At 39.2% G+C, this 24,494-nt stretch overlaps 2 protein-coding genes across 5 annotated transcripts; both read left to right on the top strand.

Moving 5' to 3' along the window:
* Nucleotides 1-4,961: 4,961 nt before the first annotated feature.
* Nucleotides 4,962-16,389, top strand: LOC147848925 (uncharacterized). Its single transcript, XM_087337956.1, has 7 exons — nt 4,962-5,329; nt 13,788-13,887; nt 13,977-14,072; nt 14,842-14,894; nt 15,640-15,688; nt 15,779-15,826; nt 15,957-16,389. The coding sequence occupies exons 1-7, from the start codon at nt 4,962-4,964 to the stop codon at nt 16,050-16,052; spliced, it is 810 nt and encodes a 269-aa protein (XP_087194082.1). The 3' UTR covers nt 16,053-16,389.
* A 2,498-nt stretch (nt 16,390-18,887) lies between these two features.
* LOC147848924 (uncharacterized) lies at nt 18,888-23,338 on the top strand. Of its 4 annotated transcripts, XR_015531862.1 has the most exons (10): nt 18,893-19,661; nt 19,822-19,956; nt 20,737-21,033; nt 21,355-21,459; nt 21,645-21,785; nt 21,951-22,001; nt 22,078-22,154; nt 22,359-22,457; nt 22,766-22,877; nt 22,963-23,338. XR_015531862.1 is itself a non-coding variant. In XM_087337957.1 (9 exons), the coding sequence occupies exons 1-9, from the start codon at nt 19,170-19,172 to the stop codon at nt 23,010-23,012; spliced, it is 1,635 nt and encodes a 544-aa protein (XP_087194083.1). In that variant the 5' UTR covers nt 18,900-19,169; the 3' UTR covers nt 23,013-23,338. The 4 variants fall into 4 exon arrangements, 2 of the variants coding, with proteins under 2 accessions (XP_087194084.1, XP_087194083.1); XM_087337957.1 differs by having other exon boundaries at nt 18,900-19,661; nt 21,951-22,154; XR_015531863.1 differs by lacking the exons at nt 22,766-22,877; nt 22,963-23,338 and having other exon boundaries at nt 18,888-19,661; nt 22,078-22,237.
* The last annotated feature ends 1,156 nt before the right edge of the window (nt 23,339-24,494 follow it).

The raw sequence follows: 24,494 nt of genomic DNA, 5'->3' as shown, positions 1-24,494 counted from the left end.
ACACAACCCAATAGGACCGACTATGGGTATTACGTTGTTGCATAAACGCTCGTGCATGTGCTACCTGAGCAGAAACACCGGGGTCTTGGACTAGGGAATCAAAAAGTTTAGGAGGACTCGAAAGGATGGGGTGGAAAAGATCTAAGAGTCGAAAAGACTCGGGTGTCAAAGTGTCTCCAAGTCCACAAGATGTGTACATCGATGACTCTAGCTCTTCGAAGGCTACCTTTAGTTGAAGAAACCTTTGCCGAAGAAAGCCTTTGTCGAGGAAACCTCTTGTTGAAGGAACCTTTTGTCGAAGAACCCCTTGGCAATAGTCCAACCGGGGTGGATGCATAGAAGGTGACCAACCTTGTAGACTTTTGCGATCCATTGAATAATTTGGCAATCCTTTCCTTCAAGACTTTCGCATATCATGGTATACATCGGATATGTAGCATGCGTGGAGGCCATTGCATCCTAAGTGAGGGAACACATCACAAATTCCACATCCCAACACAACCCAATAGGACCGACTATGGGTATTACGTTGTTGCATAAACGCTCGTGCATGTGCTACCTGAGCAGAAACACCGGGGTCTTGGACTAGGGAATCAAAAAGTTTAGGAGGACTCGAAAGGATGGGGTGGAAAAGATCTAAGAGTCGAAAAGACTCGGGTGTCAAAGTGTCTCCAAGTCCACAAGATGTGTACATCGATGACTCTAGCTCTTCGAAGGCTACCTTTAGTTGAAGAAACCTTTGCCGAAGAAAGCCTTTGTCGAGGAAACCTCTTGTTGAAGGAACCTTTTGTCGAAGAACCCCTTGGCAATAGTCCAACCGGGGTGGATGCATAGAAGGTGACCAACCTTGTAGACTTTTGCGATCCATTGAATAATTTGGCAATCCTTTCCTTCAAGACTTTCGCATATCATGGTATACATCGGATATGTAGCATGCGTGGAGGCCATTGCATCCTAAGTGAGGGAACACATCACAAATTCCACATCCCAACACAACCCAATAGGACCGACTATGGGTATTACGTTGTTGCATAAACGCTCGTGCATGTGCTACCTGAGCAGAAACACCGGGGTCTTGGACTAGGGAATCAAAAAGTTTAGGAGGACTCGAAAGGATGGGGTGGAAAAGATCTAAGAGTCGAAAAGACTCGGGTGTCAAAGTGTCTCCAAGTCCACAAGATGTGTACATCGATGACTCTAGCTCTTCGAAGGCTACCTTTAGTTGAAGAAACCTTTGCCGAAGAAAGCCTTTGTCGAGGAAACCTCTTGTTGAAGGAACCTTTTGTCGAAGAACCCCTTGGCAATAGTCCAACCGGGGTGGATGCATAGAAGGTGACCAACCTTGTAGACTTTTGCGATCCATTGAATAATTTGGCAATCCTTTCCTTCAAGACTTTCGCATATCATGGTATACATCGGATATGTAGCATGCGTGGAGGCCATTGCATCCTAAGTGAGGGAACACATCACAAATTCCACATCCCAACACAACCCAATAGGACCGACTATGGGTATTACGTTGTTGCATAAACGCTCGTGCATGTGCTACCTGAGCAGAAACACCGGGGTCTTGGACTAGGGAATCAAAAAGTTTAGGAGGACTCGAAAGGATGGGGTGGAAAAGATCTAAGAGTCGAAAAGACTCGGGTGTCAAAGTGTCTCCAAGTCCACAAGATGTGTACATCGATGACTCTAGCTCTTCGAAGGCTACCTTTAGTTGAAGAAACCTTTGCCGAAGAAAGCCTTTGTCGAGGAAACCTCTTGTTGAAGGAACCTTTTGTCGAAGAACCCCTTGGCAAAGGAACCTCATGTCGAAGAAACAAACTAGTCAAAGAATGAATTAGTTGAGGAAATGAAGAAGTTGAAGAAACAAGGCAAAGGTTAGACAAACGAAAAGAAGCGAATGCTCATGGAACACAAAATCATGGGGGTTCGTCGATGCGAACTAGATCGTCTTAGATGCTTACATGAGAGATTAATCACTTGATTAAGGCGATGACTACGGGTTTATGACAAAATGGCCTTGTACTAAAAAGTAGATGTTGGATTACATTTAGAGGGCCTTTTATAAAATAATGTTTACAAGTTACAACAGGGGAGGGGATACAACGGTGGCAACCTCAAGTTAACCATCATCTCAAGTAAGAGATAGAAAGTGAGAGGAATGAAGCTTCCAATGTATGCGAGTCGAGTGGGCCACCAAGTCCGCAACTACCTCTGATGGCTACAATGCTTTGAATCAGGGTAGAGTTCTTGTGCCACTACGTCCTCCCTACGAACAGCATGTGTGCTAGATTGCAATCTCCTTGTTGCCTCCAGTTGAGTGTCGAAAACCAAGACAAAGAAGAGTTGAAGAAGAGAAGAAAATGAAGAAGAACCCATGAAAAACTCCAAGAAGACGAAGATGAATACCTCCAAGCTCCCAAAATGTCGAACAAGACCACCTAACAACGAAGAATGAAAGAAGAAGGAACCAAAATAAGGCCTCCCGCTCTCTTTTTATAGGGAGGGAGGCGCCTCATTTACATTAAATGTAGATGTCCTTTTCCCCATATAAAAGTAAAAAAAAAATATATACTTTAATGTGACTACTCTAGGAAATGAATCAAACTCTACACCTCCTACACACATTGAATAGCCCTGACCACTAGGCCATTCACTTACATTCATTTTTTAAGAATTATATATATATGAACAATTTGCAGCTCCCATTTTCCCATGTTGTCGTGAAGGATTTTGGCCACAGAGGGAAATGGAGCGAGACGCGCGGGAATGGGTGTCTACACGGATGTACAAAGTTTAGCCTTTATATGTGAAACATGTAATAACATAGGACTAGTAATTACTAGGTAGTAGGGTTTAATGGGCATTTTAAAGACTCGCACGGATAGAGAGGAATGTGGGAGTTTGACGTGAGGGAATCGAGGAAAATCTCTGTCGGAAGCGGTTGACTTAACTACATGATTTAACAACTCTCTATCTCCTTGAGCTATAAAAGGAGGGAGAGAAGACTGAGAAAAGGGATTATTTTTAGGAATTAGGAGGAAGTGCTCTCGGATTGAGTGCCAAGTTCTCTCTCTCTCTCTCTCTCTCTCTCTCTTCAGGTCTTGTGCCATCGTTTCGAACAAGGAGAGGAAGTCTCTGCTCGCGCTGGCAACCCGTGTGCTCCCGACCAGAGATTCTTTGCCCTGTCTCCTTGTGTATGTGTGAGCGTCTCTCCTTAAGCGTTGTTGCCGGCCACGCCTGGTTGTACTCTTTGGATTCTCTGTTAATCATTAGTTTGTTGAGTCCCCTTTGTTGGGGTTTCTACGTGGCTCCTACTTGTCGTGTGTTGGCCATGCTTTGAGCTTGTGTCTTATTCCCGTCCTGAATCTGTTGCGTGCACGTACGAGTCCGTGAGCCTGTGCGCTTGCCGCTGCTCCCAAGCATCCTGATCGGGGAAAGATACAACTCCCTTAGGCTGGTGAGCTGTGCTGCTATGATCCGAGTACCATTCCGTATTCGATACACGACCATGGATTGAACCGGCATAGGTATTTGAATAGTGACACGGTCCTCCCTTCCCCCCTATTCTAACTCCTTGGTCCGAGACCCCCCTGTGGTCCCGTCCTATTTCTATGCATCCACGCGGAAAACCGCAACATCTTTGGTGAACTTGACGTGTAAAGGGCGGTAGAGGAGTCGGAAGCGAACTCGCGGAAGCCATGGCAACGACCGTTGACCGCTTGGTGAACGCTCGAGAGGGCACAAGCGCCCTTGACAGAGCCGTTGAATCGATAGTTGCCGCGATAGGCCGTTTCAATGGCAAAGATGTGACTAGCTACTTGGAGGTTTACTGGGCCGAGATCATGATGAGGGACATATCGGAGGATAGACGGTTGGTCGGATTCCCTCGAGTTGTTACGCCGAGCATCCACGCCGAGGTGCTCGAGGTGCGAGCAGACTGCCGTAACTGGGCAGAATTCGAGGGGTGGCTCCTCGAAAGGTACAGTTTCGCTGACTCGCTCCGATTGTTGAAGAAGGACTTTATGGATTGGGTCGAGAGCCCTGACAAGGGACGGAATATGTCGGCTCTACTGTAGGAGTTCGAAAAGTGGTTTGCGCAACTCTCGACCATAGTTCTAGCCATACGTCCTATTCGTGTCATACTCAAACGCCAATATTCGTATCATACTCATACGTGAAAAGGCTCCAAGTATGATTGAAATCCATACGCGGTACATAGATATATTATATATACATATGGTGTATATGGTGTACATAGTGTGTGTGTGTGTGAGGGGGAGAGAGAGAGAGAGAGAGAGCGTGTGTGATCTAGAGAGAGAAGCCCTGTTTTGCATGTGTGAGGAGACAGTGATTGAGTGTATATCTAGACTCTAGAGAGAGAGAGAGAGAGAGGAGCTATGGGTTTTGTCTGTGTGAGGGAGTATGTAATATGTATATTAGATATCTAGATTTTGTAGAGAGAGAAAATCTGTCAGTTCTCGTGTGAGAGAGAGAGAGAGAGAGTGTGTATGTGTGTCAGATGTCACTTCTATTCACAAAATATTATGAATATCAAAAATTAAAAAAACCAAAAAAAAGTAAAAAAAAAAGAAAGAAGCCAAACGAATATCGCGTATCATACGCGTACGTTTGCAAACGTTCGCGTACGTCCAGTAAATTGGACGTACGCGAATATTAGGAACTATGCTCTCGACGCTAGACTGGACCGTGCTTGATACGAGCAAGGTCCCACTGTTTGTGAAGTCGGTCGACGTGCTTGACCGCGAGAAGGTTGGTCTCCTCTTGGAGACAGATGAAGGGCTCACGATCGACTGGGCTGTGGTCAAAAGAGTTTGCGGCCGTTTCGACAAACGACGCGATTGGAACGACATGGGGTCGTTGACGACCGACGCGGGTGCAGGGAGTAACCGGTTCTGACAAGAGCGGATGAAACGAGACGGTGGCTCGAGTCGGGCATGGCGCCGGACAGGAGCGTATGTATGTATGATTTGGTTAGTGTTGTGATGACCAATGATGATGATGATGATGATGATGATGTGTATGTCCTTCTGATCAGACATTTCCCAACAATGGCTTCCATGCTCACAGCTTCTTCTGGCTTAACCACATTACAGCCCATCCCTTCAATTCTGCACACAAACCTCTCCTCATGGCCAAGCACTACAGCCCCCCTGGATCTATCACACCCTGTTTCTGCAGGTCTACGGTCTCCTTCCAATCGGAAGATGACGGTGATGAAGAAGAATAAGAAGAAGGATAAGGACGGACTAATTTGGATCTCTAATGGAACTCGCTGGACCGCTAGTCAATGGCTTGATAGCAGGTATGTTCATCTGTTCTTTTCGCCTTCTTTTAAACATTAGTTTTGTCTCATCATGGTACTGATACAAACTTCAGCAAAAATGATTCAAAACCTTCTTTTTGTCTCATCAGAATCCTGATTCAAGCATCAGCAAAATGGTTTATATAGTATAAGTTTTAGATTTTTGTTTCCTTTTTATGAAAACAAGAAATGTAGAAAATTTCAAATACATACACAACCCACTGTGGCCTGTATCTAACTAGATGATACAATAGAAAGAAGAATCAGCACAGTAGCAGCCATAGAGTATGACAGTAGCAATGGTGTGGCATTTGATGGTGTCATCCTGACTTGGGCTTCTTTGATGAAGTGATCAAGTTGAATCTCATCACCTTTTTCTTGTATTTTGGCACCTAAGTCACCATCTTTTGATCCTCCATGGCTGACGGCACTACGTGATCACTGATCAAGTTGCATTGGACAACAATTGGAGCCATGCAATCGTCAGATTGATGTCTTACTCATGTTGCTGGACGATTACCGGCACATCTCACCAATCCTTGAACACCCACTATAGAAGCTTAGGAATAAAAGCACGATGTTTTGACGTACATATCTTGAGGAAATGTCCTTGCTGCAGCTATCACATCGAGGTGTGGTCTGGAATAGGATGAAAAATGATCCTTGTATTCTCAGTATAAGCAAAAAATATTTGCTGCTCGATATCCCTGGCTGAGACTTTACCCACCTTTAATGCAAAACATCACTTCAAGGAGGCTTAAATCCCATGTTAAGTATTATATTTGTCTACAAATCAAGATACTAACAATAACCTTCAGTCCATCAACCCCTCCCTGGATGCCACATGCTCTGTACCTTTTCAATAGCTGTTAAGAAGACTAACCTATTATTTGTAACCACCACAATTCGACATCCTTCCTTTCCACCTGCTCCTACGTGGACCAAGGAACACAACCAACCAAAGCCTATACACTGTATTTCAAATTCCCCTCCACAACTTTTATTTGCATGTGACTTGTGCCATCATTATTGCTTGTCATTATAGCACATTTTTTGTCTCCGAAGCACTAGCAACTGTTGAGAATGATTAAAGTTGTAGCCCAATGGCTATCCAGCCCTTATAGCTAGTTAGCCCAACGGCCATATCTTGGCCTTTATAAGGAGGTGCCTTCTCCTCATTTTTAATAAGCGATCTCTGTACTTTCACTCTCCTGTTGTAACATATATGTATATCCTTGAGAAGAAATGAAAGGAGAATGTTCATTTTGCAGTTTGGTATCAGAGTGAGTTGCTGCTCGTTGGTCCCCTGCAGCTGTGCAAACCCTAGATTCACCCCTCTGCCGGTGCGACAGCAGTTAGAACAGCACTGTCGTAACATCCAAGAGAGGTAGGGAGGATTCTTCTGTTAGGATGACAATGCTATGTGGTTGAGAGGTGACATGGAAAAAGAAGTTAGAAGATAAGAGAAGAGATAGTCTAGATTGAGAAGATGGATAAGGCATTGTCAAAATTGAACGAGGATGAGGTGAAAACATTGGTGAAATACATGAAGTAAACAGAGATTGTAGCATCTGGAGGTGTGATGGGAACACAACCATCACCTAGACTTGAATTCCTTCTAGTTGAGTTCAAACTCAATGGATTGGCCATGTACCTGAGTTGGTCGCGTCGGGTTACGGGCGCGTTAGCAAGGAGAGGTGTTGATGGCTATCTAACAAGAGAAGAGAAAGAGCTTCTTGTTAAAATGAGTAGTGAGTGGGAAGCATGGAGAGCTACCCACATGTCTTTGTATACTTGGCTTCTCAACTCCATGGTTCCATCAATTGCAACCATTGTTGATGGAATTCAAAATGTGAAGGATATTTGGGAAAAATTACAGAAAACCTACGTTGGGAGGACAAATAACATGAGAGTGTTTCAAATTGAGCAGTAGATAGATGCCGTTTGGCAGGGAGATGGGACGATTCAGGAGTATGCCATAGAATTGGAGCATTTATGGGCTGACTATGATCATTTCTCGCCTATGACAATGTGCAATGATCCTCAATGTAAGAGTAGGGGGGTTTTTGCTCAAAGGAGAACCATGCAATTTTTGAAACATCTCAACCCGTCATTCGATCAAAGATGGGCAGTTCTTCTAGCCAAGGCTGAAATTCCCACACTTGATGAGGCAATTGCGACTATGATACAGGAGGAAAGTAGAATGAAGTTGCTTTCTGACATCACGAACTTCTAGGGGTGTGATTGGCATTGATGGTATCAAATTCAAGCAAAAGTAAAAATCGAAAATGCTACAATTCAAACTGCTGATGGTACAAGACAACTTGTAGTTGGTATGGGTACAGTGAATTGTATTGACTTTGTGACATTGTCTAATGTGTTGCATGCTCCTTCCCAGTAAACCTATTATCCATAAGGGCTATCATACTCCTACTAAAATTTGTTGTTTCTTCTGACATTCCCAAGGTGATATTCCAAGAGAAGGGGACAGGTCGTAGATTTGGGATTGGCACATGACATAGTGGACTATGGTATTTGGATTGTGAAGGGCTGGATTCAGCATTAGCATCTTATGGTAGAGGGAACCCTTGTTCGTGAAGGTTCATGTCATAGGAGTTCCCATGCTTTTGATATAATACACGCTGATGTTTGGGGACTGTGTTCCGCAAGCTCTATGTATGAATATACATATTTTGTCTCTTTCATTGATTGCTTCTCTCGTGTTACTTGGTTATATTTGATGAAAAATAAGAATGAAGTGTTTGCTTGATTTAATGATTTTCATAGAGCTGTTCAAACTCAATATGGTGCAACAATAAAGGTGTTGAGGTCCAATAATGGAACAAAGTATACTAACATCATGTTTAGGAATAAGTGTCAGATCAAGGAATACAACATCAAATTACATGTCCATATACACCAACACAAAATGGAGTGACAGAGAGGAAGAACAAACATCTTCTAGAGGTAACAAGAAGCATGATGATTTCTATGAATGTCCCAAAGCAGCTGTGGGGACAGTCAGTTTTGACGGTTGGCGCATTGATCAATAGAATGCCCTCTAGAGTATTGGAGTGGAAGTCTCCATCTGAGTTGTTGCAAGTAGATAACTTTGGGATCCTTCCTTTGAAGGTGTTTGGATGTGTGTTTTGTAAAGGACAGTAGACCATTTGTAGGAAAGCTTGATCCCAGAGCGGTAAAATGTGTATTTGTAGGATACTCTGCAGCACAAAATGGGTATGTTTTTTGGAGTTCAGTGGAAAAGAGATTATTGTGAGCATGGATGTGCATTTCCAAGAGTTGGAGCCGTATTATAAACGGGAGTTAACTTCACCCTTTGATGACTCAATTGAGACTGAAAAAATGAGGGAAGAAGGAGATAGTGGTGAGAGGTTGCTGAAAATGGGATCAATTTCTTTGTTGATCCCTACACCAGCTGAGAAACAAGTGAGTGTAGGAGACGAGGAAGAAGAAGGAAAAGAAGAAGAGGAACATGTACGTGTTGGGACTGGAGCTGAGGGGGATCTAAAGGTGTATACCTAGAGCAGATGTCAAAAGGAAGGAAATATGAACACGTCTACAAATGCCACTTTGTGCCATCAAGTCCCATGTCCTGACTTGCCTTGACTTCTGAAATACCTATAGAACTCTCAAACCCAGAAAACATAGGTGATATGATTTCCTCTCCTTCTCTTGTAGTGGCTAGGAGGACCTCTCACAATAATGCAAGAGTCCGTGCTAATTGTTATGGTTTTCCTCATGATATTGTTGAATTTATCTCTTATTCTAACATATCACCTACACATTGAACACTCATTGCATCATTAGACTCTGTCACTTGTTGGCATGTTGCTAAAGAAGATCCAAAGTGTAAAGCAACTATATGCAAGAAGAACATCAAGCTCTTGAGAAGAACAAAACTTGGGAGATTGTGTCACTACCACTAGGAAATAAGGTGGTTGGGTGCAAATGGGCGTTTATAGTAAAACAGACCCCAAAACGCAAAATAGATCGTTACAAGGCACGATTAGTGGCTAAGGGATAGAGTCAAACATATGGCATTGATTACGACGAGACTTTTGCACCTATGGCGAAGATGAGCACTGTTAGAACGCTTATTTCCTTGGATTACAAAGCCATCTAAATGCCTTAAAACTATTTTGTACCGACAAAGGTTTGTCAATCAACATGGACAAAACTAAAGTGATGGTGTTTAACACCACTCAAGCATGGGTAACAAGATCAGAAACAGAATTCTTCTTGGGAGAGGAAAAGGTGGAATACACACGCTCCTACATATACCTAGGAGTAACATTTACAGGACCTAGGTTTTCCTTACAGGAGGCTACTTGTGCCCGACTTTCTCGTGGATATGCAGCCCTTGGTGCTCTCGAGAGACAATGTGCACATTTGCAGTTCCAAGAGCCACGGACTAAGCTATCGTTATTTGATACACTTGTCACACCAACTCTTCTCTATTCTAGTAGAAACATGGGGACCGAGTCTTAACAAGGCAAATCATTGGAAAGATTTAGAGAGACCTTTATTGTCAATGATTGCTCGCATGATAAGGAGCAAAGCATCGGTGCCCCACGATATAATCCGGGCAGAGATGGGAGCAACACCTATAATAACCGAGGCATTCTTCCGATCAGTGACATTTATCCAACGTCTTTTGGAGCTCCCTAAACGAAGGTACCCAAGGTTGGCTCTTATGTCATCAAGACAATTGGCTGAAAATGGAGACACTCATTGTTGGTATGCTAAAATGCAGTAATGGTTCGAGTAATATGGCATGAGTATAAATGCACTACCCCCATTCCAATACAGCTTGGACTGTCCCCACCCAAATATGACCAAAGTGGAAAAGAATAGAGTGATCCGAACTGATATTATTAACTTGGAAAACAAGATAACATGGATCAGCCCCAAAATATCACTTGGTACAAAGATGGCCCACAATAAGACACACTTCTTACATACATCAGAGGATGGATTCGTCATTAGGCCATCTTATATGGACATACATCTATCCTATGCGTTGTGTAGTGTGATAGGGCAGTTGCGAACTTCATCACATCAGCTATAGATTGAGGTAGGCAGCGACTATCTCTAGAAGAGAGAATTTACCAATTGTGTCATCAAGGAGTGGAATCTGAGGAACACTATGTTTGTCATTGTAGTGTCTTTTATGAAATCAGAGGGAGATACCATTGCCACTTTAAACAAGGCTAGGCAGCGACTACCTCTAGAAGAGAGAATTTACCAATTGTGTCATCAAGGAGTGGAATCTGAGGAACACTATGTTTGTCATTGTAGTGTCTTTTATGAAATCAGAGGGAGATACCATTGCCACTTTAAACAAGGCTTTGGCCCACTACGCAAGGTAATGGAATATGAGGACCAACGATGCCTAGGACTTTTCTTGCTAGAGCTCAAGAGACATTGAGAAAAGTTGTTGAAGAATACAACCACACAAGCTCATCCACAAAGAACAATCACAACTTTCTTTAGCCCCATCACTCCTACTAATGCTACAAGTCCATCATGGGATACACAAATGGGCTCCAGACCAGGACATAACAAAGGGGTTACAATTGATCGGGCAATAGCAATTTGCCGTGCACATAGGCCCCGGCCCCATGGACCATGACCTCAACACTCTTTTCATCGACAGATGAAAGCCATTATCTCCCGCCATCGTAGGTGCTTCCCTCGCTTCGGAGACATTTCTATTTTGGATCGACCTATGCTAGAGATCTTTCGAAGACAAAAGCTACAATATACCTAACTTGAGAATCTCACATGTGCCAAAAACCAGATTCCCTCGTTTCTTCTCTTTTCATCTTATTTACTTTTATATTTACTGTGTAATATTTATTTTATTTTGATTTGTTCTCAAAGACGTGACAACACTCAAGATGTAATCTCTTATTTGGTCTTATAGGCCATTTTGGCCTCTTAAAAGACATTAGTATATCTTTCTTCTTTCCTTCTTTCTTGGCCGTGAATCAGGATTAGAAATTATATCAATTAGATGTAAAAAATGCATTCCTTCATGGAGAGTTGATGGAGGAAGTGTATATGGATATCCCCCCAGGTTTTGGTACAATTCAAAAAGTAGGCAAGGTTTGCAGATTAAGGAAGTTGCTTTATGAACTGAAGCAGTCTCCTCGAGCCTGGTTCGACAGGTTAAGAAGGGCTATGGTGGGTATGGGATACCAACAGATCAATGCGGACCATACAGTGTTTTTCCGACAACACAAGGAGTATACTACATTACTTGCTGTGTATGTGGATGATATAATTATCATAGGTGATGATGAAGGAGAGATTGCTCGATTGAAGGTGCAACTGGGTAAAGAGTTTGAGGTGAAGGATCTATGCTTGCTACAATATTTTCTTGGAATTGAGGTAGCTCGTGGGGCAGGAGTTCCATCTCAGTGAAAATATGTATTTGATCTTCTCACATAGATTGGAATGTTGGGTTGTAGGCCTTTAGCTTCTCCAATTGACCCAAAGATCAAGTTAACTGCACTTGCTGGAGAGAAAGTTGATTGTGACAAGTATTAGAGATTGGTAGGTTGGCTGATTTATCTGACTCACACTCATCCAGGTATTTCATTTGTAGCAAATGTGGTAAGTCACTACATGCATGATCCGAGGAAAGATCATATGGATGTAGTGTACCAGATTCTGAGATATCTCAAAGGTGCACCGGGGAAGGGATTGATCTTTAGAAAACATGGTCATTTCAACACTGAGGACTATTGTGATTCCAATTGGGCTAGTTGTGCTGTTGATAGGAAATCCACATCAGGATACTGCATGTTTGTTGGGGGCAATTTGGTCTCTTGGCAGAGTAAAAAACAGTTGATAGTAGCAAGGTCAACAGCAGAAGCAGAGTATAGAGCTATTGGAGTTGCAGAGATGTTGTGTCTGAAATCTCTTCTAAGAGAACTAAGGATGAATCAAGAAAGTCAGATGAAGCTGGATGACAAGATGGGCTTTGTGGATATCTTTAGCCCATCTTGAGGGGGAGTGTTGAGAATGATTAAAGTTGTAGCCCAACGGCTAGCCAGCCCCAACAGCTCCCAACGGCCATATCTTGGCCTTTATAAGGAGGAACCTTCTCCTCATGTTTAATAAGCGATCTCTGTACTGTCTCTCTGCTGTTGTAACATATATGTATACTCTTGAGAATAAATCAAAGGAGAATGCTCATTTTGCAATTGCAACCATGACCATGTATGTGGACATAATACTTTACAGGTGTTTATGGCTGAATAGAATAGACAAAAATTGTGGGTCAAAGTGGGCAATCCCAGAGCACGCTGATGTGTTGATCTCTTCGACCTCTGACATTACACCCCAGCTATGTGAGTAGGAAAACAAAGGCAAGATCTACATCAACATCAAACTGATCTGTTACATTTAGAAATGTGTAGTTAAAGCCATCCGTTGCCATTTCTTTCTATCTTTAGTACTTTTCTACTGCTACTAATAATGATTGTTAATCATATGCTTTCTATCTTGATATTGTACGTTAATCATTGTTAGGCGGTCATTGGTTAGTGTGAGGGTGGTTATTTGCACCCAAGGAAATTTCAGACATGCTATTTGCTTGATTATTCACGCAACTATTCACAATTGAAACATGTTCACCTCTCCCTCCAAAAGAAAAGGCAAAAGGGAAAAAACTTTTCAACATGGATGGTGGCAGGAATTTCGCTATTTGTGCAAGTTTCATGGTTATGCTAAAAGAACTGCGTACTTCAGTATTAGGGTAAATTGCTTGTTTACATGAAGAATCTCTAGACATGTCCATTGACAATCTATTTGCACTCAAGCAATCTCTAGACATGTTATGTGCTTGATTATTCATGCAACTAGTCACAGTTGAAACATGGACACCTCTCCCTCCAAAAAAGGCAAGAGGGCAAAAACTTTCTGACATGGATGGCGGCAAGAATTTTGCTATTTCAGCAAGTTTCATGGTTATGCTAAAAGAAATGTGTAGTTCAACATTAGGGTGAACAGGTATTGGGAGGCAAACTTGGTTTGGGATCAATGCACCAATGGCACATGTGAAACACTTGTTTTGGGGGCATCAATCCTATAATGTTTGCACTCAATGCAGTTGAATGCATTGTGAACTTACGGCTTCGGGGTTGTTACATTGCTTTGACAGTTCTTGTTTCTAATATAATATTTAAATAGTAGGAAAGGAAGAGTGTATAAATAGCTTTTTTTTCTACTATGAATATTTATGAAGCAATGCCTAGGGAAATACACGGGCTTTGGCCTCACCTGGAACTGACCACTTGCAATCTAGATTTACTAAATGTATTCATGTGCTGCACATGAAGCATATTGTATGGCTGTTTTTCTTATAATAAAATTTTTAAAAGTTACCATGACTATTAAACGTTTACAAGTATATTCTTATGATCTGCAGTGCTCAAGTTGAAGTTGCAGTACCTCTCTCCTTGGCTTGGGATCTCTGGTCTGATAAAGAGGGAATTAATCGTTGGATGCCATGGATTCACTCTATTAAGGTATGTGATATATGCCTTTCAGATTGTTTGAAATTCTAAGTCTTTGTGGGTATGCATGGCAATGAAACATAATTGAATGGGATATATAGGTTTCGAAGGATAACCCTCAAATATCTGAATGGGTATTGAAGTATAGTACATTTGGACAAGATTTTGAGTTCAAGTGGACTGCAAAGAATTTACAGGTAATGCCATTTCAGTAGAGGGAAAAGGCTTGTTATTTTGCTTGTCATGAGCATCAGTGTTAGCAACTTGGGCTACATCTTGTTTTACCTCTCCGCATATTGTTTCTGCTATTAATAGTATGATTATAACATTTCACACTAGTTGTGTTCTTGGACAGGTTAGCTGCCCTGGCCCTATTAAATAAAAATAGGGTGCCTCATTTTCCCTCTTATGCATTCAACAACTCATTTTTGAGCATCGAGCTTTCTAGGCCGCTCATGCACTCTTAGTCTCACCCTTTATATGTAGGACATTCAGGAGGTTCTCATTTTTTGTGAATATAGGTTTGTTTATACATTTGTGTGTTTTCATTACTCTTTCCTTCTGCTACGGTCTCTCTTTCATGGCACTAGGTTTTAGGATCTGTGCACATGATGTACTACAAGCCATACACAAGCGGAACAACAATCCTAAGGAGAAGACATGTGATGCACCTCCCAACTACAGAATCTCATCAATTCGTCCCTTAACCGACAATCTGGCCCTTGACCCTCTGGTCACTGCATAAATGTGATTGTTTTCAAGAAACATATTTCTCCATGCTAGATGGAAGATCGTAAAATATTAGATTTTTCTATGCACAAACCATGTCATTTTCTAGAGCAGTTTGAGTATATATCCATACTTAAGGATATTTATTACCGGACACCAGTTGTTACTGGCGATTAATTTAGAGACTTTTTAAGTGAGGATTGAGTACATCTGATTCATTTGTCATTTTGTTTATAGCCCATTTATCACCAGAAGATTCATTGGCGATCTATGGATGGCCTACAGAACAGGTTCAAGCATATCCTATACTAGTTTTTAAACCAAAATTTCTAATGTCATGTTATTATTTCTCAGCAATAACAATAACAGAGGTAATGCCAGTGCAGTAGCACTGATCATAATTTAGACTTGCTTTTTGCTGATGGTGGAAAATGGAACCACCATTTCGTTTTACCAAACAAGTACACTTGTTCTATTGTTAATTTTACATGAGATAAAGAAAAAAGACTGCATATGCTGTACTCCAAATTTCTATCTGTTAATGTAAGTTAATTTTCAGTTTAAATCAATCAGATATAAAAGTAGCTCTATTTTTTCTACGAGTCATTGCCTCAAGCACTGCTGACCTTGGATTTTCTGACGTACTTGTCCTGATCTAATACAAGATTGAAAAAAGGATCTCAGAGTGTTCTTCAGCTCTATCTCTGCAGAATATTAGAAAGGACAAAAATATTTTGTTATACATCTAGCCAAACCCCAATAGGCCTCTCTTTGGGGGATATAGGTTATGATGAGAGTTTACTCTCTAAACGTGTCTTGTAAATCATGATTAATTTGATTTAATAGCATTAATTTGTATCCAATCGTTTGTATTGCTTCTCTGCTGGGTTCTGTTCTCTAAATGTTCTGAAATGTGGAAAATGAAAATATCTATGTATATAAAAAATATTAAAATGATATAGCATAGTTTGTTTAAGAGTATTATGCAAATATTTCAAAAAAATTAAAATCTTTGTTTGGGTTTTATTATATCAGGGGCACTGTTCGTTTTTATCCCCGAGGTACATCATCTGTAGTAATTCAGGTAAATGTTGTTACAAAGACTTCTTGAGAGATTTTTGTGCCCTAAATTAGAGAAAGAAGATTTTGATATGATCAAATAAATGAGTTGCAGCTAACCATTTCATATGAGGTACCAGATGTGTTGGCTCCTTTACTCGCGGTATACTCATTTTTCAATCTTACTTCACCCCATGGAATTGATTTGTCTCCCTGATTTAGAGCTTCGTAATTTCAGCAAATGTTTAGATTTTGATGAAAAAAGATTCTTGTGTCTATTATAATCCTTGCAGTCTGTATCACCGTTGGTTGAGAGCATTCTCCAGAAAGATCTCGACAGATTTGCGATATTTGCTAAGGACTATAGCAAGAACGCTTCACCAAATTAGCATGTTATGGTAAAAAAGTTATGATTCTTGATAATAGACTCTGTAAATCTATTAAATCTGTAATGGCAAATTGAAATGGCCAACAAAAATTGTTTTAACTATGTGTAAAATATATAATCCGATGTCTTATTCTCAACAATGCCAATACTAAAAAGCTCATGTGATAAAAATTTAATATGCCATTACTCTTGGAGTGAAATATCATATTAGGCTTACATTGTTATACTACACGAAAGATTATGTACACCATCTATAATGGCAACCAATGCCAATTCAATATGGCATCACACTTTGTAGGTGAACATGACATTAGAATCCACATTGTTATCCTACTTCAGTCATTGTGTATATCTATCATATTTATTGGCATTTCCAATACGCAGCAAATGATTCAAGTGAATGTAATATGATGCCTATGAATTTCAATAGGGCATTGATTTGTAAGGTGAAAATATCACATTAGACTCTATATTTAGTTTTTTGTGAAATGGGTTCTGATTTAATGGCATGTTCACTTAAAATTTAATGTTATGTTGGAGTGAAGGTTGCAGCGTATGGCATTACTCGTTGTATGAAGAGATTGTGAACTGAGTACGATGTTGAGACTGGAGAGAGTAATGAAATATATAGATATGTATATATATATTGAAACATTGCTAACTCGTATCTTAGAGCTATACACCCGTAGACAACAAGAAATCATGATGACCGTGGAATACTCTTTGAGAAACATGTTTCTACATATAAGAAGGTAGCATATATTTGATGAATGACTTCATATTTTGATGCATGATGTGAACATTTTACATTTGACTAACAATTAGTAGTTGCAACTTGTACATCACATTGCATTTGATTGTCGGGGTGGGGGGGTTAGGTTAGGTAATCATTCATTCAATTGATTATACCATATAATCAATTGTGAATCTATAGTTGTCAATTGAATGCATCACGTTTTCCATGTTTTGTTGGTGTGTTCATTGTTGAACTCCATGTTACAGAATTTGGGCGGGTGAATATTATGTCGAGGATATAAAGACCGTCAATGACCTTGATGTACACCTTCATTGTTATAAAGGCTGAAGGTTGGTTTGATTGTCATTTCAAAGGTCAATCTTGCTATCATTGGTTACTTATTATTCGTGGGGCAAATTATGTTTATACTCGAGTAAGTCACACTATCAACCGGCAAAAAGAGATTACTTTTAACAACCTCATCAAATTTATACTGTCAATAATGCTGGTGGTAATCAAAACCCATTGTGCACGGTGGTTCCTACATTTGACATATTGTTTCATTTAGGGTTTTGGTGTAGTTTTAATTGGAACAAGAACATCATCTTTGATGATTGGATTATAGCAATCATTTCAACCTCAACTACATGGCAAATTTCTATGATTGAATTCATGATTCATGTTTTCAATTTCTTTGTATTAAATTGGTGTTGTATGGCATTGAATGTCAACTATGATAGTGCATGAGTCATGATACATTTAAGATTTGCAACCACATGGACCACTCGGAAATTGTGGGGGACTTAGTAACATTGTAAGTTTTGTAGGGTGATTCATTGTGCTTTGCCCAAATTATGTCATCGTATGACTAGGTACCAAGTTGTCAGCCTTAATATCCTTTGACAAGCCTCAATATTTCAACTACTTTGCTTTGATGTGAAAAATGGGAATTAAATACTACATGATCATGTGGTATATTCATTGGGGGTGTTTGACATGTTATTAAAATGTTATTGAAATTTTGTGGCCTCTCATTGCCACACGATCAAAATGAATGGCTATCAATGCCCAAATTTCTCCTTGTTTACACCATTCTTTGTAGCATCACTTTGTAATTCATGAGTATAAAAGTACAGTCTAAGGCACTTATTCATGTATTCGAATCGATGGGTAAAAAAAATGTAGGAAATAATGAAGAGTGAGATACGAGAGAGGGCTTCAAAACATGTTTATATCTAAATTGTAGGATGACACAATCAGTGCTAGATGAGCTCAAGACACATGAAAAGTCATTGAGCGAGGGAATGATGATGCTTGCCATGTCATCTTGCAAGAAGGTATTGTCAGCATCATCTCCTTGTCAAAGTACGTGTATGTATCCAACATTTTATCTAATAATAAAAGCTTCCAAAAGGCTTTAGTAAACAATATATTACATTCAGAAGAGAAAGAAAGAGCATATTGAAAAAGATTCTATAGGACCTTCTGTTTTTTGTATAGAAAATGGAGTCACACATGACTTGCCTCACTTAACAATTTTAGCTAATAGCCATGACAAAAAGATTCCAGAACTCATCAACGCCTCACTAATGAAGCCGAAACACTTACTATGTGAGTTCACATGAGATTCTTTCTTTCGTATGAAATGAACCCAACCAGAAGAATGTGAGGCAGATTGAAAAGACAAATTGACAAAAACCTTCTGTTTTTAGGGGGCTTACAACATAGGATGCATTTGTCCGTCGTGTGTCTCATACTAATGCCATTTACGAGAGCAAATGATCGCAACAGGACGCCATAAGGGGTACCCGACAGGAAGAGAAGGAAAATGGTTGGGTCCCATATTTTGTTGCTTGACAGATTTCAAAGCCAAACTTAATACACAGACAAACACACACACACACACACACACACACACACACACACACATTCTCTCTCTCTCTCTCTCTCTCTCAAAATCTCAAGAGATGAAGCCATGTTGAAGACAGAAGGTTTTATGAGAGTCTTCAAAACCTTAATGTTCTTTTGTTTGTTTTGTTTTGTTGAGGACAAAAAGAAAGCCCACAAAAATGGAAGAATATGAGGAAAAGCAAGAAAGACAGGGGAGAGACAGAAGAGAGCAAAGCAAGAGAGCAGGAGAGAATCACACACTTCAGAACAGAGCAAAAAGAATTAAAGAAAAACAGTGCTCTTACAGACACCAGAGCAATCAAGAAGCAGAAAGGAAGAAAAAACAGAGCATATTTTTAACAAAACAAGAAAACAGAGTGAGACACAGGTAAAGAAAACCAGAGCAAGAAAAAAGATAAAATCAGAGAGCATAAAGACATAAGAGATCGAAACAAAACAGAGAGAGAGAGATAAAAAAACACATTCATCTCAATGAACAGCCTCTATCTATATCTCCGATTCCAACCTTTTGAATATGGTCTTCTTCCATTCTCTGATCCGAGCTTCGTCTCCGCGGATACATCCTCATCATCTACTCTCATGCGACTACGCTTGAAGATGCATCGGTACTCAAATAATCTTCGTAGAAATCATCGAATCAATGCGGCGGGCATCTCTCTCTGCCTTGGGATCATGTATGAACAAGCCCAATTGCTTCTAGAGACATTTGCCTCCGTCTTTCCTCCATATTATGATGATGCTATATATAGTGCTTCTCTTGGAGAGATTGATTCTGTGGGTGCTTCCGTTGATGACTTGATCATGTTCTTATACATTCAGAACTATAGGAGAGCTCCAATTCGGCCACATAAAGATGCTTCTTTGGTTGAAGATGTTTGGCCCCTTGATGGGTCATCTTCTACGACAACAACTGCAACAACTGTTACGACGACTACTACTACACCTATTTCTACTTCACATCATGTTTGCATCTTATGCCCTTCAATCATGCTTTTACGCTCAAGTTGATTACTAAACTGGCTATGGTTTTTTTTTTTGTCATTTAACCCATTGATGGGGTACACTGTGTCTTCTTCTATCGTATGAGCACTTGCAAGTTTACACATTTACATGTTTATTTCAGGTAAAAGTTCGAAAAACCACAACACCATCACAATCAGATGAAGAAGCTCATCAGCTCGCCTACATGCAAAAGCATCTTCATGACTTACTTTCTCTTTTGGCAGCGCCATTGGAAAACACCTGCACTGATTCACAGGTTAATGGGTGGTATGCGTATATTGGCTTTTACTAATTTTTCATAGAAGACACTTTATTATGCCGTTTTGAAAAATTGTTATTCTCTGTGCGTCGATTCGACAATTTCTGTTATTTTAATGGAGGCATTCATGTTATTTGCATTGCATTTTATACTTGTAAATCTTAATCATTTTGACAATTTAGTGTTCATTTCTATTTACAATAATGAACATTTGTTTTTCTATTCAACAATGTTGATATTTTTGAGCTCCCCTTTACAGCATTGTTATCTTTTCTATTGTTTGTGAAATGATGGTTCAACATAGAATGCAAAATGTGTGCAAATTTATTCTTGTTAGTCTTAGACATCCAAATGTTAAGTTATGAATATGGATCACAACATATATATTGAAGTATAATAACTTAAATATAGGTAGCATTATAATCTTTAAATCATTAGACCATTATCAGTAGGAAACTTTGTTCTGAATGTGTTTTAGTTACATGCACATTCTTTTAGTTTTATATGCTGTTTCCTATTCAAGGAAATTAAGTTCAGAGGTTTACCACAAGAAATATTGACATTTTACAGAGATTAACCTCAGAAATATTGACATCTACTGTGGATCTAATAACTTAAAAATCTTGTCATGAGTACTGGCCCAGCTTGTTTCAATATTGAAAATTTCTAGTCTTCAAAGGGAAATATAAGTGGTATTAGTTGTGACATTCTTGGTAAGTTGCTTAAAACTAGTGATGTAGCTTTTAACTTCATTTTATTATTTGTTGGCAATAACAGATGCTAATCTCAGAAGAGCAGTTTAATCACCTTGGTTTCTTGATTGAGTCGTCAACGTTGGAGCCACTAAGCTGTGCCGCTCCTTTCTTCTCAGAATCCACTGCTCTTGTCCCTTTACAAGAAGTGCATGATTGGGTGATGTCTCACTTATTCTCTAGATCAAACCATTTACAGGATAGACCTACCCATTGTAATGCCAATGGATGCTCATCTATTCAAGATTTTACAGTCATTGATGGAGTAATCAAAGTATCATTTTTGAAGGATGAGAGTAACATTATCGGTGGTTCTGTAAAGGTGAGAATGTTTTATTTCACCAAGTCTATGCGAGGCGAGTTAAATCTTTAGGCATGAAAGTTGAGAGTCCAATTATTGATCCCAATTCTAGATAAAATTATCCTAAATTTTGTTCATGTTTTAAAGTATCATTTGGTCAATGGTCTTTGTTTCTTCAGTTGTTCAGTTCAATGCAAAACTTACCAATTTTTAGATTGTCTTATATTATATTTGCACCATGGCTTCCATTTTATTGATTTCTGTCTACTAATGCCCATATGCTTGATCGAATAGTGTATAATTACCAACTGAAAATCTCATGATGCTTCTTTTGATGTATAGGTCACAAATTGCAATGATTCAACTATTTATGTCCTTGCACCTTTAAATTATGTATCTATTTATGGATGCTCAGATTGTACAGTGGTTCTTGGTGCTGTTGGAAAGGTACTTTGGACCTGCATATCTGGTATTGTATTTACCTGTGTTTACATGCATGTGTTTTTCCTTCTGATGCAATTGAGTAAGAAGCAAGCAACATCACCATTCCTTTAGGGTTTCTATAAGAATTTAGATTATTTGTGAAAAGATTATTTCAAGCTGTAAGTATGATATTTACTTTTGCATGATAGGCTGTTCGCATGGAGCATTGTGAAAGGGTACACTTGATAGTGGCAACTGTACGGATATGCATTGCAAATTGTCGAGAATGCCGATTTAACCTTGCAGTGAATCAAGCTCCAGTGATTTTTGGTGAAAACCATAGCTTGCAGGTTTGGATTCTTATAATGCCAGAGAGTATAAACGAATACTATCACTGTATAGAAAATATTCCTAAAGATTTTGCAATGATACTACAAAAGAATATACAACTGATGATACTATCATTGTATATATATTAAATGCCTATGTAATTTTATTTTTTCCTATTTACATAGGTAGCACCATACAATACATACTACCCCAAGCTGGAGGAACATTTGAGCCAAGTGGGTTTTGAACCAAACATTAACAAATGGGATGAGCAACTGACATTCTCTGCTGTTGATCCACATGATTCTACAGTGCATGCAGCTGGTATTGCTGATTCTGAAACAGAGGGTGCGTCTCTCTTGCCAGCAGATCATTTCACAAGCTTCACGGTGCGTGCATCTTGGTCATGGTTCATGATATATGATCAAGGGAAAAACACTTAAATACCCCTAACTTGCTTAGGGTCATTCTGGTAAATACGCAACAAGCTACGGGCAGCTTGGTGTTTCTTACAGTAATTAATCACTGTCGCCGAGACACATTCTTTGGTATTCTGATATTATTGGCAATACCCCATGCCTTTGAATTTGCAGATCCCAAAATGGACTGATAGTAAATCTTATCGGGGATCTGTCACAACATGTAACCCTTTCATGTTGCCAAGGGCATATTTACAATCTCAGACACAAAGGGTAATCACCTAGTTCTTTTTCTTTTAGTCTATAGAAACTATTGTCATGCAAATTCGGAACATAATATATTGTCTGCTAAGGTTTCTAAAATGAATGCATGTAGGCTTATCGTTTTTTGTATTCTATTGTCTTGACAGTTACTATCTACTAATTCTTTTATTATTCTAATAGGAATGCATTATTATTTGTTGATTCTGAATATTCACATAATACTTCCCCCTATTTAAGTAATTAAGTAAACTATTTATCTTAGTAGATGAGCATGGAATTTGATGATTATGTACATTAAATATTGTTTATGTATTTAGAATAAAGCGGCTCAGGTGCTGAGGGAAGTATTAGAGTCACTGAAAATAAGTGTACCAAGGAAACGACATTTGGCGCATGTCATGCGAGTTCACTTCAAGGAGTGGCTTTTATGTGAGTATATCTATCAGCACTGTCTTTGCAGAAATATCCTTTTTCTTATTTGAACCCTCTAATGTAGTTGTTGTACTGTATATAGCTTCTGGAAATATTCGGCAGCTATATGAGATTCAAAAGGATGTAGAATAGCCAGCTTGGTGCACATTTGAGTTTCATCTCCCAATATATATTCATCTCCACAATAGAGAGTTCACAACTGGTGTCTCTAGCCTCTTTACTCACAGATGCAAACGGTAGTTTGCCTTTTCTTGTACCCTCATAATAATGTTGTAACAAAATAAGTTTTTGGCATATGTACTCTATCATGCAATAAATATTTAATAAGGAGACTCAATAGAAGTTACAGTGACATTTTTGAAGGCATTGGATTGGCATGTTCACCATGTTACCTCTTATTTTTATATGCTGCTGATGATATAGTACTCCAGGGCAAATTGTGCAAACTACTTGGGATACTCCCAAGTCTTCTCCACATACACAGCTATTAGTGAACATATAAAAATTAAGATAGTAGTAATTATGGCACATGGAGAAAACATTGGAATTGTGCAGGGTTTAGGTGTTTAGCTATTCAAATGTCTGTGTGAATCATAATTGGGTATAGAATATTAGTTATTGGGGGCAGAGAATATTATCAGTTTTGTGTATAAGTATATCTGTAGTTTAGACATTCTGTACTGTCCATCATTGGCCAGACAGTGCTATACAAAGCATACCTGGTATGATATTGAATGAGAGACAAAAGCTTAAAAAGAACTTTATATATTGGTTCCTTGGAGTATGGCTATGCTATGCTATGTCAAATAGTGGAAAATCAAAGCTTTGTTAAGAGTCATGATATGTATCGCAAATGACAAATAATGAATGGAAAATGAACTGAAAACATAAAAAATACCAGAGACAAGTTTCCTCCATCTGGTTATATGAGAAACCTATGAAATAGTTCACATGTCTGAAACTCTCTTGCAAAATGATTTGCTATGTCAACTTGCACTTAATGGATTACTGCTGACAAAAAAGCCAAGTTGGAATATTATTGTGAGGCTATATATTAACTGAAGCATTATTCTTCAATTTTGTGTTGAGGTCACATAGATGTCATTTTTAGTCAATAGATTACTACTCTATAATGTTGAGAACGTGCTTGTATTTGCTATCTCATTGTGTATTTATGTATTGGCATCATACCATTGATCATAATTTAACTATTTCTGTCAATAAATAATCAATATCAATCTTGCAACAAATTAGAGAGTAAGATTTTTCGTCAATAGATCATAACTTATATGGAAGGTAATAAATCTTACTAGTGGTAGTGCTTTGAATGTGTATTGAAAATCTTGCAAAGTAGGCATAAATTGGATTTTGGGACAGTTGAATTATACACACATCAATTGAATCACCATATATTGAACAATCCCAAATGCATCACAAGTAGCCCATGAGCCTCTTGTAAGCTCGATGACAATGAGAGCAATCATCATTTCCATGTTTACAAAGTTGAGCATGATATCAGCAACTGTAAATAGCATACTATATTCTTTGGCACCAAAGGACGAGCTATTTCTGTACTGAAACTAGATAACATTCATTAGATTCCTGCATTTGAGA

The sequence above is a fragment of the Azolla caroliniana genome, unplaced genomic scaffold (assembly GCF_043228905.1).
Source record: "Azolla caroliniana isolate FFs.n. ecotype wild unplaced genomic scaffold, voAzoCaro1.0.p SCAF_174, whole genome shotgun sequence".
NCBI classification, from domain to species: domain Eukaryota; kingdom Viridiplantae; phylum Streptophyta; class Polypodiopsida; order Salviniales; family Salviniaceae; genus Azolla; species Azolla caroliniana.
The sequence above is the reverse complement of the archived record's forward strand: the minus strand, read 5'-3'. Positions and strand labels throughout refer to the sequence as shown.